Below are 16242 nucleotides of genomic sequence, written 5' to 3' on the forward strand. Positions count from 1 at the left end.
ATGGAACAAAGTTCTTATTATGAATGTTCCTTCTGCTCACAGTCAAAGACAGCATCCTTGACTGACAGGGAGGAATGACCTGTCAATCAAGGATGCCCCCCCCCCCCCAAGAAGAAATAACAACGTATGCATGTTGAGTTAGACACTTAGAGTGCTGTTGGTAGTAGTAGCACCAGACTACAATTAAAGCAGGCCACTGTCAATGCAAGGACATTCTGGGCCTAAGGGAAGATAATTAACTGGTTGTGTCCCAACCCTAATTTATTCTTACAGTGCAAAAGGGGGGGGGGACTCTACTCCATAGAACAGGAAGCTACTCAACAAATACCACCCCCCACTTTTGACTCGTATTTTCAAAGTTACATTTGTGGATATTATTTTTTGTTTGTTTTTTGTTGAATGCTCCCACATATTTGTGTGTGTCCACTGTTAAATTCTAAGCTTGCACAGAATTGTGAAATACAGACCTAAGTGTGAGTAGCAGTTTCGAACAGAAGACCTGACAGTGTATTCTCTGCCTAAGGAAAGAGGAATGTCGTCCTTTCTATCTTTCCCGTTGCTGTGACTTGCTGCACTAGATTACAACAAATTGCCTCAAACATGACACATACCTGTCTTTTCTAAACTTCTGTACAGCCAGGAAATGTTCGGATTTGTACTCTAACTGGCTTCTTCCTACTTTATGTTCTGGCTTAAAAATTGTTTAATAGTTGCTTCTAGAGAAAAAAAAACCTTCTAGTTAATAAAGGGAAGATTGTTTTCCAGATTATTGCCACACCTCAGCATGTGGGAGATGTGCACAGCATCTCTCTGAATCCAGTGGCCAAACGTTAATCGGCTTTAATGAAGCTGTCGTGCATCTTCTGGCTGCAGTCCAGAAAAGCTGTGCATTCACCCAGGGGAGAACTCGTCTCATTCCCATTGTGCTGCTGAAAAGTGGGTTTTTGAGGATGTGGGCTCATCTCTGACGAGCTGAACCTTCAAGACTTACGGAAAGCAGCAAGGTGCCTTCTTGCTTTCTGTGCTTTAGGGTTCAGTGTTTTTATGTCCTGCCCTCCTTTTGCCAAATAAAAAAATTGGTTATATTTAAAATGCGTGTGTTTCTCTCAAGCAAATGAGAAGCAAAGCGGGGTCATCAGTGGACCCCTGGCTTGTACATGGAGAATAAAATCTCAACATTAGTCTTTATTTTTTTCATGCATGAAGCTCCCTTTGGGTTATTGAGAGTATTAAAAAGGTCTTTGGATTTCTTCTGAAATATCTCATCAGCGGACTTAACAGATTAGACCTCTGTGTTAAAAAAGAAAGAATAGACTCGGAGTAGCAGCATGAACTACACACATTCTCAGATGTAACATTCCTATTAGATGAATTATTTTTCAGACTATTTTAACATGGGTATAACTCTGCCTCCTTAAAACCTGGGTAAGTTTAAAAATTGAATTGTGTTTGGGAGGCAGTATTCTGTTGTTATATTTTAAAAGGTTTTGAAAAAATGTTGGCAGTACTAATGTCTCATCATTGCAGATTTTTTTTTGCAGCGTTGGAAGCTTCCGGGGGGGGGGCAGTCAAATGGGGTGCTCCCGCATGTATTTCCAGAACACAACTGAATATTCTTTCAGAAACAAAGTAAACTTTTCTCTCTCTTTTCCTCTCAGCTTTCTAAAACCAATTTCTCCAACAACAATGATTTCCGGGCTCTACTCCAATCCCTGTATGCCACTTTTAAGGAATTTAAAATGCACGAGCAGATTGAAAATGAATACATCATCGGCTTACTTCAGCAGCGCAGCCAGACTGTGTATAATGTACACTCAGATAACAAACTGTCAGAGATGCTGAGCCTCTTTGAGAAAGGATTGAAGAACGTGAAGGTGAGCTGTCTCAGAGACAGGATGAGGATACTTTGATTCTTCACTGGCGTGATGTAAAATTAAATTGCTAAGACATTGTGTAATCTGAGCACTTGGGCAGCATTGTATAGTTTAAAGTAGTTCTGTTGCCACACACACAAAAAATTAGACACTCTGGTGCAACCTCGACTTCTTTGGATGGGACCTCACTCCTCCTTGGTAAGCTGGGTGGTCAGTGATTTTAGATGTTGTCCTCGAGTTGGAGGAGGACTTCCAGGCCGTCAGAAACTGGCTTATTCAGGACTCTCATATTACCAGAAGTGGAATGATCTAAATAAACAAGGATCAAAGAGGATTATTAAGCACATCCTAGGCATTGAGCGGAACGTGGATAACCAGTAATTGTATAGCGAAATACCAAGCCTATAATCATCTAGCCAGTTTAGTGTAGGGGTTAAGAGCGGCAGGACTCCAATCTGGAGAACCGGGTTTGATTTCCCCACTCCTCTGCTTGAAACCAGCTTGGGTGACCTTGGGTCAGTCACAGCTCTCTCAGAGCTCTCTCAGCCCAACCCACCTCACAGGGTGATTGTCATGAGGATAATAATAACACACATTGTAAACCGCTCTGAGTGTGGCATTAAGTTGTCCTGAAGGGCAGTATATAAATTGAATGTTGTTAATGTTGTTTCTTTAATTATTATTGCAATTTCCTATTGTCTTCCTAAGAATTAAATCTGCAGTTACCTGTCAATGTTAGTATCAAAAAGTGGTCGCTTCACTTGTACTGTTCAGCAAATTTCTCATGGTTTTCAGTTTAACTCCTCTAGTAGTGCTGCTGGTGTTTAATGGAACTTTGTGAGGAACTTCATTTCATTTAAACCGCAAGTATAACCAGAAATGCCTATACCTGCAAATCATTCTTGAACAATGAAATGTAAGGCTACAGGTATCACCTTGATGCATAGCTAACACTAATAAAAATCGTAATAAGGCTGAACAGGCAAGTGAATTTTTCACCTCAGTATGGAGAAGGGGGGCCGGGGGGAGCCGGCCGAGGTTTCACAGTGCCCCTCCCACCCCCCGTTGGATATTTGCTGTTGTGATGATGGCAGTGTAGCTCTCCCCTGCTCTGAGGTGCCATTTTCGTTCTCTGTTTTTAAACCACAGAAAGCTTTGTCCTTGCCTTAATTTGGCTTCAGATGTAGCCAGGTAGCCAGGTCTCTTTGATTATGTGGATTCATGAGGCTAAAATAAAGCTGGCCTTGCTTTCTGCCTTCAGCTTGCAACTCTTAAAAGAGATACGTGTGTGCTAGGGGGAAGATTTGTACCCAGCATCAGCACCAAGAACTGTCATTGCTGCCAGTAAGCTGGGTAGTGGGTGAAAACTTGTTTGCAGCCCCTCTTCCTGCTTCTGGAAATCTATCCAAAGGGATTGGGTGTCTGCTGTATGAGAGCAAGCAGTGAAATTGGGGTTGAGGATTCTGGCTTGGCTCTGTTTTTTAATCTTCATATACAACGCAAAACAATTAAAAAGTTAAATCAGTGCAAAAACAAGAATCTCAAATCGTCTTTCTTTGAAAAGTGGTGGCCCTTTGAATTTATTGCTCGTAAAGATATGTCTCCTCCGAATGACTTATACCAGACAATTCTTGATAGTTAATCACTCCATCTGTTAGTATATATAGTTAAGACTGTTCTAAGTGTATCTTCTCTTTGCTGTTGTTACGCCATGATTTTACTGTTATTGGTCAACTTGTTATTGTTTTTTCTGCAGTTGTAGTTATGTTACTTAAAAACAAAAGTTAAAAAAAGTTAAATCAAAACTTTATGCCTTAATCGAGCACGTCCGTAGCAGTTTTGTACATCTGCATGATATTCTGTGTATCACCTTGGTTATGTATGTATATTGGTTTCTGGCCAACTATTTCAAGACTTGTACATTAGAAAGGATGAATATACCTTGTGAATTGTTATAAATTAAAAGGAGTCTAAATCTATTGTTGTTTTTTAAAAAATACAAGAATTTTATAATCTAAAGATTGTTGGTTTATAAATACTTGTAATTTCACATAATGCAAAGGCTCTGTAATGGGTCTCTTATTGTTCTCAGAATGAATACGAACAGCTAAACTATGCAAAGCAGCTGAAGGAGAGACTGGAAGCTTTCACCAGGGATTTCCTTCCTCACATGAAAGAGGAGGAGGAGGTGAGCAAAACGAGGAAATAAGTACAAAATCAAAGACTTTTTAAGAGCTTTACACTGAAACAGTAAGGTATAGATACCTTCCATAGTAGGGAGTTCAGGAGGTAAGAAATGTTTGTGTTTTTGTCACTTAACTTCTAAAAGGGACAGAAGAAATGGCTTCTACTCTGTATGAAAAAAAAACAGGTTCATGATAGATAGTGTCATTTGCAAGATACCTTGTAAACTGATGCTTGTACTAGATAGTAAACAAAACTCCAAATGTACAATGTATTCCACTGTTAAAAGATCGTCTCTGACATTTCAGTTCCTGCTTCTTTACAAATAGAATTATAGGTGCTGAAGCTTCGTGGTACCATAGGTAGCTATGTGGCAGACTTTTTTGTGTGCCAGACGCATTTATGAAAATGAGGCTGTAATGTTGGCTGGCGTGGGGACAATTGCCCCAATGCCACTTGTGGTGAAACTGTAATCTTGTGTGCTGATGATATTATCTAACTGTGAGAATCGATGTGCCTCCTTTTTGTATGTTGCTTAGGGTTGCTGAAGCATTGCCACAGACACTGGCTTAGAGTGCATGTATGAACACTGCTGTAATTCTGTCCTCAGACTTATTAAAAAAAAATCAAATTTCGTAGAACACGTCCTGAGAATTCATGTTTTGTTGTGTGTGAAATTTCAGTAAAATAGATACCATTGCACTATCCTAGGTAATCACATCTGATTAGATTACTAGTTTGCTTTCCCTTGTGTTTGCTGTCAGTCCCCTCATTTGTTCTGCCCTGAGATTCATGTGTGTGTGTGTGTGCATGTTAAGAGAGAGTAGAATAATACTGATAAACATTGGGTTATGTTTCAGGTTTTAAACTTTTAGGTTTTACATATTCAAAAACATGGGATTAATTTGGGTGGGCATTTTTTTATTTGGACTAGTTTAGAAAAATAGGCGTGCATAGAATAGCAGAGTGGTTCTCAGCCTTTCATATCTTTCCTCCCACTAATCAAGCTGTCAAAGAACCTGGATCCCCATTATAATAAAAACAAAAACCCTCCTTTTTCCATGAAGGACATTTATATGTTTACAGGCATTGTGTTTATCATTAATGGTAAGTGTTAACAACTTTAAAAATGGCAGAAATTACAAAGGATGATCCCTAGCAGGCAGGCTTGGCAAGTAGCAGCACATCAAAGATGCTTGTAGGCAGGGGGAACAAGGGATTAGGAGAAAAACTGATTGTCCAAAGTACCTAATAGAATGCTAAAAAATCACAGATAGATTAGTTGTGGCTGGTATGGGTGGTTGGAGACAACACATCACACTTCTAGGTGGTTGTGGAGATTGAGGAGAACAAATTCTTATTTACTCATTTATACCCCGCCTTCCCACATGGTTCAAAGCAGCTTACAATAATAGTTAAAAACATTCCCATTAAAACCAAAATAAGTTTTCCCCTCCTCCTCCTTTAAAAGCTACTTGCCATTTACAGTCCAACAAAAGCTCTGCCAAACAAGCAAGCCTTATAGTGCCTTCTAAAGATCTTCAAGGAGTGGACACCCCTTGCCTCTTTAGGGAGCCCATTCCACAGAGCAGGGGCCACAGTAGAAAAGACCTAGACTCTGGTCAGTGCCATGTGGGCCATCCTAAGGGGTGAGACAGCCAGCAGATGGCTGCCTGAGGATGTTAGTTGGGGGACAGGGACATACGGAGGGAGACGGTCCTTTCTAAGTTGTGAAGAGCTTTAAAGGTCATAAACGGCAATTGTTACGAAAACCTGCATCCCATGTTGAGAAGCACAATTTTTCTGTAATGTTTCAGCATTTTTAGAACATCTGTGAGTATAATCTTTATATATGGGAAAAGGAATAAATGAGATAAATCGACAAGTCCATAGTTTCAAGAGTTGTCAGTTCGGACACATGGGAGGTCTGCTGAATGGATCACGCTGGAAGAATAGCTTTTCAAGAGCTCGGGCAGGCTTGTGGGGGTTTTGGAGTGTGTGTGTTGGAGGGTGTTCTCTAAACATTAGCATCTTCTGTGTCCCTTAGGTTTTCCAGCCTATGTTGATGGAATATTTTACTTACGAAGAATTAAAGGATATAAAAAAGAAAGTAATTGCTCAGCACTGCTCACAAAAGGAGACTGCAGCAGAAATACTTAGAGGGCTTAGTCTCTGGAATCAAGCTGAAGAACTCCAGAAAGCTTTTAAATATTCTGTGGATGAAAAGTCAGATCAAGGTGAACTCTTTTACTCAAAGTCAGTCCTGCATACATACACAACGCACTGCATTCATGAGAACCCATTCTTATGGATTCCTGTAGTCTGATTTCTTGAAAATAGTATCAGGATTGCAGTGCTATAGAAGGTGATGCTGCTTTTACTGTCAAGAGATTTTAATAAGCCTGTCGGTCTCTTTAGTACTTTTTATTTCTATCGGTTACACGCAAGAATAAGTCAGCTTATTTGGCCTTTTTTTTCCAACTGAGGGGAGCCACATCACCTTTATAATTTTGGGGAAGATTAGAGAGATCAGGGAAGCAGGAGATTCGACAAAACAACAAAAGATGTATTTACCTCTAGGTGGTTTTTAAAGAACAGAACAGCAGCCCAGGTCTCGGGGCAATCGTAGGAGATGCCTGACTGAGGCTCTTAAGCTAGTTACGGCTTCAGATTGTGATTTAAATTCCCTTTAAAGCTTTCAAGTACAAACAGGCTTTCACTTCCTAACCACCAGGTTGGATCCTCCCACACACAGGATTCGACCCACACCAGTCAAGAGTCAGGCTAAATGGGACAAGGTCTGCTCATCACCAGAGACGGGCCTCACAACTAGGCTTTAAACCTTTCTGCCCCACTCCCAGGCAGAGATCCTCCCTTGATTCTGTCCTTTTGCCAAAGCAGACACCACCCAACTGCTGCTGACTTTCTAACTTTCCATTTCCCCTTTCAAGGTGGCTGAATGTTGGGGCAGCTCTCCCATAAGCTCAGGGATGAAACAGCTGCATGGTTGTTCTAACTTTGAGAGGCAGTCCAGCCTCCTGTTCATCACATCCGCTGATACAGATTTAACTTCAGTTGCAATCAGCTGCCATAAACTACTTGTGACCAGAATAAGATGAGAAACATTTGAGCTTCCTCCTCCTCCTCCTCTTCCCGTCATGCTTGGTGCAGAGCTGAAAGATTTCCTGGGTTATAACAAACTGCAGCTTGTTGCATTGCTGTGATTGGGCAAAACGACAAACTGGTTTGTTTTTTGCTGACAAATAAGGACACTCTGAACTACAGTTTAATCTTACTTTAGAATCTTGTGTGTGGGCAAGAAACAAGCAGTAGTTCCACGTGATTCACGCAACACATTAAGCTGCAGTATCTTCCACCACCAGGAAATCTTAATTTTTTTTAAAAAAAATTGCAAACTTAATTTTTTCTGTGTACCTGCAAAGACCCACGAGTGTATAGAAGCCCCTTCCCTATCTGTGGATTGCCTGGTTTTGGTGCTTTTCCTCATCCAAATGGATGCCAAGTTGATATCTAGATAGACTGATGATAATACCTCCTGTTCTGCATCATGGCAGATGAGTTATCAGTCTGCTACGTAGATTTCTGGGATGTTAGTGCTAGTAGCATTGGCTCTGCTCTTCTGTTGCCCTTTTATTAATTACATGCTTGGGATAAGCTATCTTGAAAACAGCAGGGTTTAGGAGTCAATGTTCAGGGTTGTGCCATAGGTGTTAATAGGGAAGGCCTTGGGATGGGATGGAAGCAATCGGGAAACCATTCTGGTTTCAAAATACAAGTGGTTTATTGTTTTTGTTTGTTTTACGTATGCGTGTGTGTGTGTGAGAGAGAAATACTTGAAGAAGAATTGAGGATTGAAGGGTCCTGTTGGGAGCAGGGGTAGAAGAAGACGGAAGTGCAACAAACTTGAAGCCATGGTCTGCTTGAGTGGTGAATTTGTGATGACATTTACATGTTTTCTCAGAGTAAAAGTTAGGAGCTGGTACCGTGAGTTCAAGTGAAATGTTTAACTGTGGTGATTTAGAAATGTCCAGACTGGTAGCTTTTCTGTCTTGTCCTGTGCTTCATGGATGAATGTTTGTGGCGGCATCTTGAGAAGGGGAAATACCTTTCCAGCTATTGTTGCAATGCTTTATGTATTCATATACATATTTCCCCCCAGAAACGGAAGAAACAGAGCAAATCACCAGTATTATCCACCTCCCTTCTGAGGTAATGCTGACTATTTTTAGTTACCTTAACCCAAGAGAGCTGTGCCAATGTAGTCAAGTCAACACCAAATGGTCTCAGCTGGCTAAAACCGGATCTCTTTGGAAACATTTTTATCCTGTGCGTTGGTCCAGAGGTAAGCAACTGACGGAAATTCTCAGATATTTCAAAACAGGGTTTACCATGCCTTTTTGCACGGTACAATATTTTACTTTAAAAGTGAGGTGTTATGTCATGTGGTGGTGCGGATTATAAATAATGATCAAATATGCAGGCACTTAGTTTCCATCAGAGAGAGAAAGGGATAACTTTTGCCCGTTACGTGCTAGTCTGGCTTCTGTAATGTGCCTCGCAATCCAGCAGACATCGAACTCCACTGGATCGGGGCTCATGTCTTCAGGTAAGTGATTTTGTTTCATGTCTTTGCTTTGTACAGGGCTCTTTTATATTAAAAAGAAATACATTATTTATGCAATAAAAGAACAGGTTGAAGAAAGAAATAATCAGTTGATAAGTAGACATAGTTGTGCAAAAGGCATGTAGGTATGATCAGCAGTTTTACTTTTTGCTTCTCGGTATAAAGTATGTTGTAAACTGGTATGGTTAATCAATATAAGAAACAATTAGTATGTGCTTTTGTTTAAGAAAGGTATGATTTACCAAGTGGCAAACTTGCCTGTCAGTCAGTGATTTTAAATGGATCTCTTTTCTTGGTTGTTTAAATAACTGGTTTTAACAATTGCCTTATTTAAAATTAATTCCACACTATATCCAACATGTGTCTGCAGATGAAATGGAACGTGTTCTTCTGAAAAACTGTTCTCTGTCTTCTGCTTGATAAGTTCGTCCTCTAAAATTCCTGAAGGAAGCTGATCTAGTTCGGCTTCTGGGAATATAACATGTTGGGGCACAGTCAGTTTAAATAGCAGAATACTTTTTTGGAAACAGCCGTAGTCAGGAAAGGTGTTACGGGTTCTCGTGCAGGTCTTGCCCTGGTAACCTCTGAGGATTACCAGCGAGGAGGGGAATGTGGACATATTCTATACGAACGCTTCCACTTTCAGACTGCCTGTACCTCTGTTGCTCTGCTTTCCGCCACTTTACTTTCTGAGGAACCTCTTTTGGACTTGGTAGCAGTTGATTCCATGGTTGCCTCAACAGAGGTCATGCCTTTTTTCCCCCCCTGGTTCACTAGGGAACTGGTACGGTGGCCAACCAGGTGACATAGATACAGAACCTGATGAAGACTGGGTAAAACCCAGGAAAGATGAAAGCCCTGCGTTTCAGGAATGGGATGAAGATGCTGATATAGATGAATCTGGTAAGCTAAACCCTGAATACATTCTGCTCTGTATAGCTTTGTCACCAAATACATTTTTTCCAAGCTAGGTATGATCTCAGGTAGGATAAAATAATTGGTGAGGACAGTTCGATGTTTTCACAGGAGCAGATGACAGTGGCTAGGCATTAGAGTTGCTGATACCACGTCCAAAGGTATCATTTGTGGCTGGGCGGTTCACTCTTTGTTTCTTTCAGAAACCAACCCCTTTTTCCCAATGCGTGTTACAATATTCCTGTAACAGAAGCTTATGTTGTAGAAGCAGAAGTTCTGTTTCTGGCTTGGGCTTAAGGCCACATTTGAAGGATATGCTACTTATATCCAGTGGGTAGCGTTTATTTGGGCATTTCGGTGTCCCTTTTCTCCTCAGAGGGACCCAAAGCTGCTTGGGGATGAAATCCAGTATGGTGTAGTGGTGAGAATGTCAGACTAGGTTCTGGGAGGCCCAGGTTCAAATCCTTCGTCTGCTAGGGAAGCTTGCTGTGGTGACGCCGCGACAGCCACACGCTCTCAGCTTAACCCACCTCACACGATGGTTGTGAGAATAAAAAGGAGGGGAGGTGGACAGTGCAAGCTGCTTTTGGTCCCCATCGGGGAGAAAGGCAGGATATAAATTAAATAAATAAATACGGGAATTTTTTTTTAAAAAAAAACCCACCAGTTTAACAAAGAGATCATCCTGGGTGGGTCCTCATTCATTGGGCTGGCTGTTGTAGGCCCTGGACTGTGAGCCGAGGACCAAAGTGCCTTTAGCTGCTCCCGAAGGCTTCGTGCGTTTGGCCACACTTGGGCTTAGGGACCTGCGAGGAGAGAAGAGAAAAACATCAGCCCGCACGGTGCTCGGCAGTGGCCGCTCTGCTTAAAAGTCGAAGCGATTCTGAAGATTGCAAAGGAATTCTTCCCGCTGCTCCTGGTTTCTGCCGTTGCCCCTCTCACGGTCAGACAGAGCCACTTCTGCGCAGTGTCTTCGTTCCTGAGATTCATGCAGATTCCCTCCCAAGCGCATGTACCTTCTCCATGTTCGTTATTGTTCCAGTGCAGATTTTATTTAAACTTTACGTCTTCTTAGTGCACCTACACTGTAGTTTCAGTGTAATAAGGATAAATCCTGCCGTCATTCTTTTGATTTGTCTAATGATGATCTGCTAATGGGGGTTGGAGTAAAGTCATCCATTAGTCTTTCTTGAGGCTTATCCCCTCTAATATAATATAAACTCTTGAAATTTTAGCAGGCCAGCTGCTGCCCCCCAAGCCCTCTTGAGAGCTTTGGGGTGCCCCTTGGATATCACTGCTGCCAGCATGACCCCCCCTTTAGTTACTCTCCTCAAATGCCTGTTTGGAGCTGGGGAGCACCAAACCAGGAGGGATCGCTAAGGCAGAGAGCAGTTTGACATGCATAGGAAAATGAATCCAGTCTCGATTCCTTAAAAGACAAAAGCTTTATTGGTGTAGTGGTTAAGAGCGCGGGACTCTAATCTGGAGAACCGGGTTTGATTCCCCACTTCTCCGCTTGAAGCCAGCTTGGGTCAGTCTCAGCTCTCTCAGAGCTCTCTCAACCCCACCCACCTCACAGGGTGATGGTTGTTGTGGGGATAATAATAGCATACTTTGTAAACCTCTCTGAGTGGGTGTTAAGTCATCCTGAAGGGCGGTATATAAATAAAATGTTGTTATTACTAAAAGATCTTCGCAAATATACAGCTATGAAGTTGGTGTACCGTCTAAGGAACTACAAGTAAACTGCCCACAGATGGGTGTAAGCAGGCTGGCAAAGTCTTCCAGCTGTCTCACATTCACAGGCACACAAGCCAGTAGGCTCCTTTTAACTCTCTCCTGTTGGAGGCAGCAGGCCGGTTTACTTCCTGAGTTTGGTTTTTCTTCAGCCCTGCAAAAAAACCCTGACAAACCAATGTTGGATCCTGCCTCAATGCCCTTCATTGCTCCGCACTCAGGGTATGAAAATGTATGGCTCTGGTCTCTGGTGACATTCCCCAGACTGGCTGCCTCCAAACGCTGCGTGGGTCCCAGTGCTCCATTTCTGTAACCCCCGGAGGTGCAACAGTGCCGATGTATTTTACGGAGAGGGAGTCCTCCTGCTCTTATTTACAACATAGGTGGCTCTGGTCAGCCACAGAGAACCCAGTGTCTGGTTCAGGCCTGTATTGCGTGTTTGAGGCTTCTTTGTGTTTGTTGCTAAAGCATGCAGGTGGAAATACCATCTCTAGAGCTTGGTCCTTCCAGCCAAATGCTTGGTTTGGAAATCTTAGGGCACTAATTTCAGCTGGTCATACATTGTCACAGGCATTTGTATCGTAGATTGACTACTCACATAAGTGTACGTATCTACAATGTACTAAACATACATCTGTCTTTTCTGTTTCTTTTATAGAAGAAAATGCAGAGGAATCCTTGGCCATCAGTGTTATTCAGAAAGAGAAGGATGTGTTGCATGGTGTAATTCATCATGTTCTCCCGCGTGTGGGTGCCTCAGTGAAAACAATGGTGTTGGCTTACAGCTCAGCCGTATCTAACAAAATGGTACAGTATATGGAATAAGTGGATCTGCGCAGTCTGAGGAGTAATATTCGGCGTGTGTGTTGCTATTGTTATCTCTTTAATGCAGTCTTGACTCGTCTTTTTTAATTTACAAAATCCTAGGTCAGACAGATCTTAGAACTTTGCCCCAACTTGGAACATCTTGATCTCACTCAAACTGATATTTCTGACACTGCATTTGAAAGGTTGGTAACCTTTTGCTCGTATTTCTTGCTTAGCCAGAAGTAAAATCAGTAATGCATTAATTAGTAGTATTTTAGTGCATCATTTAGAAACAGTTGTGGATTATTCATCTGTAAGTAAGGAGAAATAGCGATATAATGGCTAAAGTCATCTAACGTGTAAAGCATCTGCCCCGTCTCAAAGCTGATTAAATGACTGTGAAGCAGGCCAACAACACTAGGATATAGAGGGCATGATAAATAATCATGTCATTTGCCTGTAATCACACGGGTGTTACACTTTCCTGGAATTAGGTAGCAGCAAAGTATCCATTGACTGCCACACCCTTCACATGAATGTTAAGCCCTCAAATTCAGAAACTGTAGAGAGTGCATTATTTGCGAGAGCTTGTTGAGTGCTAAATAGTAGAACTATTCATTGTGAGCAGTTATTGAAGCACGCTCTGGCAGGGCGAGGCCTGCGCACCTTGCCCATGGCCTCTGACAGACAGCCTGATTAATCAGTCCGTGGTGGACACAAGAAAAAGAACACACCTGGGATCCTGGTCCAGCAGGTAATACAAGACAAATGAACTGCGAGCAGCCTCTCTCTCTCAAAAAGGGGAAGGAAGCCTCGCTGTTTCAATCACAGCAACTTGCCACAGATACAGCTTACTATCTCTGACACAACTTCAGCAAAATAACATTAGATTTCAGAGAACTTATGGTATGGAGAAACTTTGACTGTGACTTTTTAACAGTGCAGTCCTCTCTGTGCCATCCCTTGAGATCACCTGTTGTGCACTTCTGGGACCAAAGGACTCCATGCAGATTCAAAACTTTCAGCCCGTAAAAAGTTCTTCTCTTTCTACACACTCCAAATTTTATTTGTCCTGCTCTGTGCAGAATTTGTGTGTGTTTTACAGTAAATGAGCCTGCCGAACAGTCCTCCTCAGTGGGTGCCTGCTGTGCACAACCTTTGAGTTGTCAGAATGGAGAAATAGCAGGGAGTTGGCCCTCTGGAATGTTGTGCACCCTGTATTGCACTTGCCCTGGCAAATCAGGGCTGTGCGTTTTAATTTGTTTGGCTACCACTTCTTTGAATTGTTGTTGTGTCACCATCTATCCACAAACAACGGCAGACGCTTGCGTTGCTGCGGGAAGGTCTTCTTGCTGACTGCTCCAGCATCAGTCGTAGTGATTTAAACCATAATGGCAACACGCAGCACCAAGGGTTGCAGTTTCATGCTAGTCGCTCTTGCCGTGTACAACTGCATTTATAGGGTGTAAGACCATATTTACAGTGATGGGCGTCAGTAAGGACAGTGTCCAGAAGGAGGGGGAAAACCGTTCCTGATTCCTGTCTGCACCCTGTCTTCTTATACAGCTGCCTGTACATTCCCTCCTTATAACATGACAGCTCTTCCTTTTGCCAGTTGGGTAATTGTCACTGATTCAACTAGCTGTCACCTTTAGCAAGTCATGTGAAACAGGGTTCCTGTTTACTTAGTGGTGGTGTTTCAGTGCTGATGAGTTTCGGGCTCTGAATACTGGAGGATTTGAATATTAATATTTAATTTCTCTACTATTTGGGGTGGTTTGCCATCATTTAACAAATGTTAATATTTTGGTTTCAGTTGGTCTTGGGTTGGTTGTTGCCAGACCCTCCGGCACCTTGATCTGTCCGGGTGTGAAAGAATCACAGATGTGGCCATAGAAAAGATTTCCAGAGCCTTGGGGATTTTGTCATCTCACAAAGTGGTGTCTCAGAAAACTTGTCAAAATAGGAATGGAAAAACTATATGGAAGAGCAAAGACATTGCCTTGAACGCCAATAAAAAGGACTGTGGCGTGCATGATATTACAAATGAAAATGTGATTAAGGAAGAAGGGAATGAAAGCCATTGGAATTCAGCTGTCAGGTCAGAGAGCTTTAACTCTGCCTATATCTGGATGTTAGACGCAGAAGATCTGGCAGACATTGAAGATGCTGCAGAGTGGAAGCACAGAAGTATCGAGAGTATTTGTGTGATGGAGCCTACAGCCAGCTTCACCTGTTCTGCCTCATGTTGCAGCAAAGACATTTTTGGACTAAGGACTAGCATCTGCTGGCAGCAGCACTGTACTTCTGCTGCCTTGACCTACTGTGGTCACACTTTCTGTTGTGCTGGGACCGCATTAAGAACTCTTCAGGCACTCCCAGGATCGCCTGTGCTGTCTAAACAAGCACCAAGGACTAGTAGACAGACAGAGGAGAAAGACTTGGCATACTTTGAGAGGGCAAAATCAGACCAAGAGATGGCACGAATTCTTCAGTTCCTCAGTCTGTCAGGGTGTTACCAGATAACGGATCGTGGTCTCAGGTATGTAGCCCCTCTGGAGTGGAGGCCTGGTGGGAGGAGTCTACAAACACAGGGCTTTTTGAAAATTCCAAAGCACAAGTTCATGTGTTCGCGTTTTATTTAACACCCTCTTACCGTTCCTTAAAACTCTGGCCATGACTTGATGGTCCTGTTTGTCTGGCCAGTTGACCATTGTGCCAGCTCTGGATCCTAGCAATTGTCCTGATGAACTTGAGTAAAGCTAACCCTCGGGACCATTCCCAACTCCCACCCCAGTGTCCGTCTCTTCCTCTCTATCCTGCTTGCCATCAGCAGTAGTAAAGTGCCATCACTTTAAAGTGCCATCAGCAGTAGTAAAGTGCCATCACTTTAAAGTGCCATCAGCAGTAGTAAAGTAGTGGGAGTGAGAGAGTTCAGTGGACACTCTCCCCTAGAATGTTTTTTGTTCAGAGCTGAGAAACAAACGTATCCTAGCCAGACTCTGAGAAAATGGGATGTTGTTGGCTGCTTCCCCGAACTCCTCTCCTATGCGGCAGGCAGGCAGGCAGGCGGCAAAGGGCCTGGCAAATGGAGCAGAAGTTTCTTGGTGGTGCCTTCACTTGTCTTTCTTTTCTGCTCCCAGGATGTTGGCTCGGGGAGGAGGTCTGCCTCATCTAGAACACCTCAATCTCTCTGGTTGTCTTACTGTAACTGGTGCAGGGCTGCAGGATTTGGTCTCAGTGTGTCCTTCTCTGAATGACGAACACTTTTACTACTGTGACAACATTAACGGTAATGTCTTTTGAACGAAGCACTTGTGTTAATCTCATGAGGACTGATGTTTGACTCTCAGGATTTTCATGCTTCAAAGCCAGTCGCCTTTAAGGTTCTTGGACATGTAATACGACCCTTTAGTTGCTGAAGTTAGAAGCATTAAATTGCTGTATTATATTGTAGATATAAAGTTGTTTAAAACTTAATCTAAGCCAAGCACTTTTAAAACAAGTTTGTGATGAATGATCTAAAATCCAATTTCAGATAAAACAGGCTGGATGGATTATTTTAGTAGCTCTGTCTCTTGCTTGCTTCTCCGTCTTCCAGTTACTTGATCCCTTTCACGTTTGTATGAAGAAGGTTTACATTAGTGGGTAGGAAAATGTATCATGCCAAATGTGAATGTGCAAGTGGTCAGATATTCAGCTTTCAGTGTGACAGCCTAGTCAAAAGTGGCCTTAGGGTGCAAAAGAGTTAGCCTATTCAGAAATGAATCTTCAAGCCCAGTAGCTGAATCTCCGAAGCAGGAGCCGTGTGCTCTGAGATTCTTCGTGGCACAAGTGTTGTTGATTGAGGAGAAGCGGGTGTCATTATGTCAGCATCATTCTGGTGAAGTGTGTATACTTTTCACAGAAGAGGAGCTGTGATCTTGCATGATTTCATGGCACCTAGTCTGTTGTTCTGCATGCATGAGCAGTTTTCCCTCAAGTTTGCCTTCAGGTGTATTGTTGGGACTAACTCTGAAATTGTCATAATGCTTCAGAACACTAAGCTGCTGATACAGATGTGGCTATGTTTTTGTGATA

The 16242-nt window shown here is 42.5% G+C and overlaps 1 protein-coding gene across 1 annotated transcript in view; it reads left to right on the forward strand.

The window, feature by feature from the left end:
* The window catches only part of FBXL5 (F-box and leucine rich repeat protein 5), a 34369-nt gene that overhangs the window by 12819 nt on the left and 5308 nt on the right, over positions 1-16242 (forward strand). The window contains exons 2-10 of the mRNA XM_054998697.1: positions 1659-1874; positions 3967-4062; positions 6106-6295; positions 8239-8421; positions 9481-9606; positions 12014-12162; positions 12283-12365; positions 13979-14704; positions 15306-15454. Of these exons, the coding sequence (XP_054854672.1) occupies positions 1659-1874; positions 3967-4062; positions 6106-6295; positions 8239-8421; positions 9481-9606; positions 12014-12162; positions 12283-12365; positions 13979-14704; positions 15306-15454 (1918 nt within the window). The remainder of the gene's footprint in view (positions 1-1658; positions 1875-3966; positions 4063-6105; positions 6296-8238; positions 8422-9480; positions 9607-12013; positions 12163-12282; positions 12366-13978; positions 14705-15305; positions 15455-16242) is intronic.

This window comes from Eublepharis macularius, chromosome 15 (assembly GCF_028583425.1).
Source record: "Eublepharis macularius isolate TG4126 chromosome 15, MPM_Emac_v1.0, whole genome shotgun sequence".
Classification (NCBI taxonomy): Eukaryota; Metazoa; Chordata; class Lepidosauria; order Squamata; family Eublepharidae; genus Eublepharis; species Eublepharis macularius.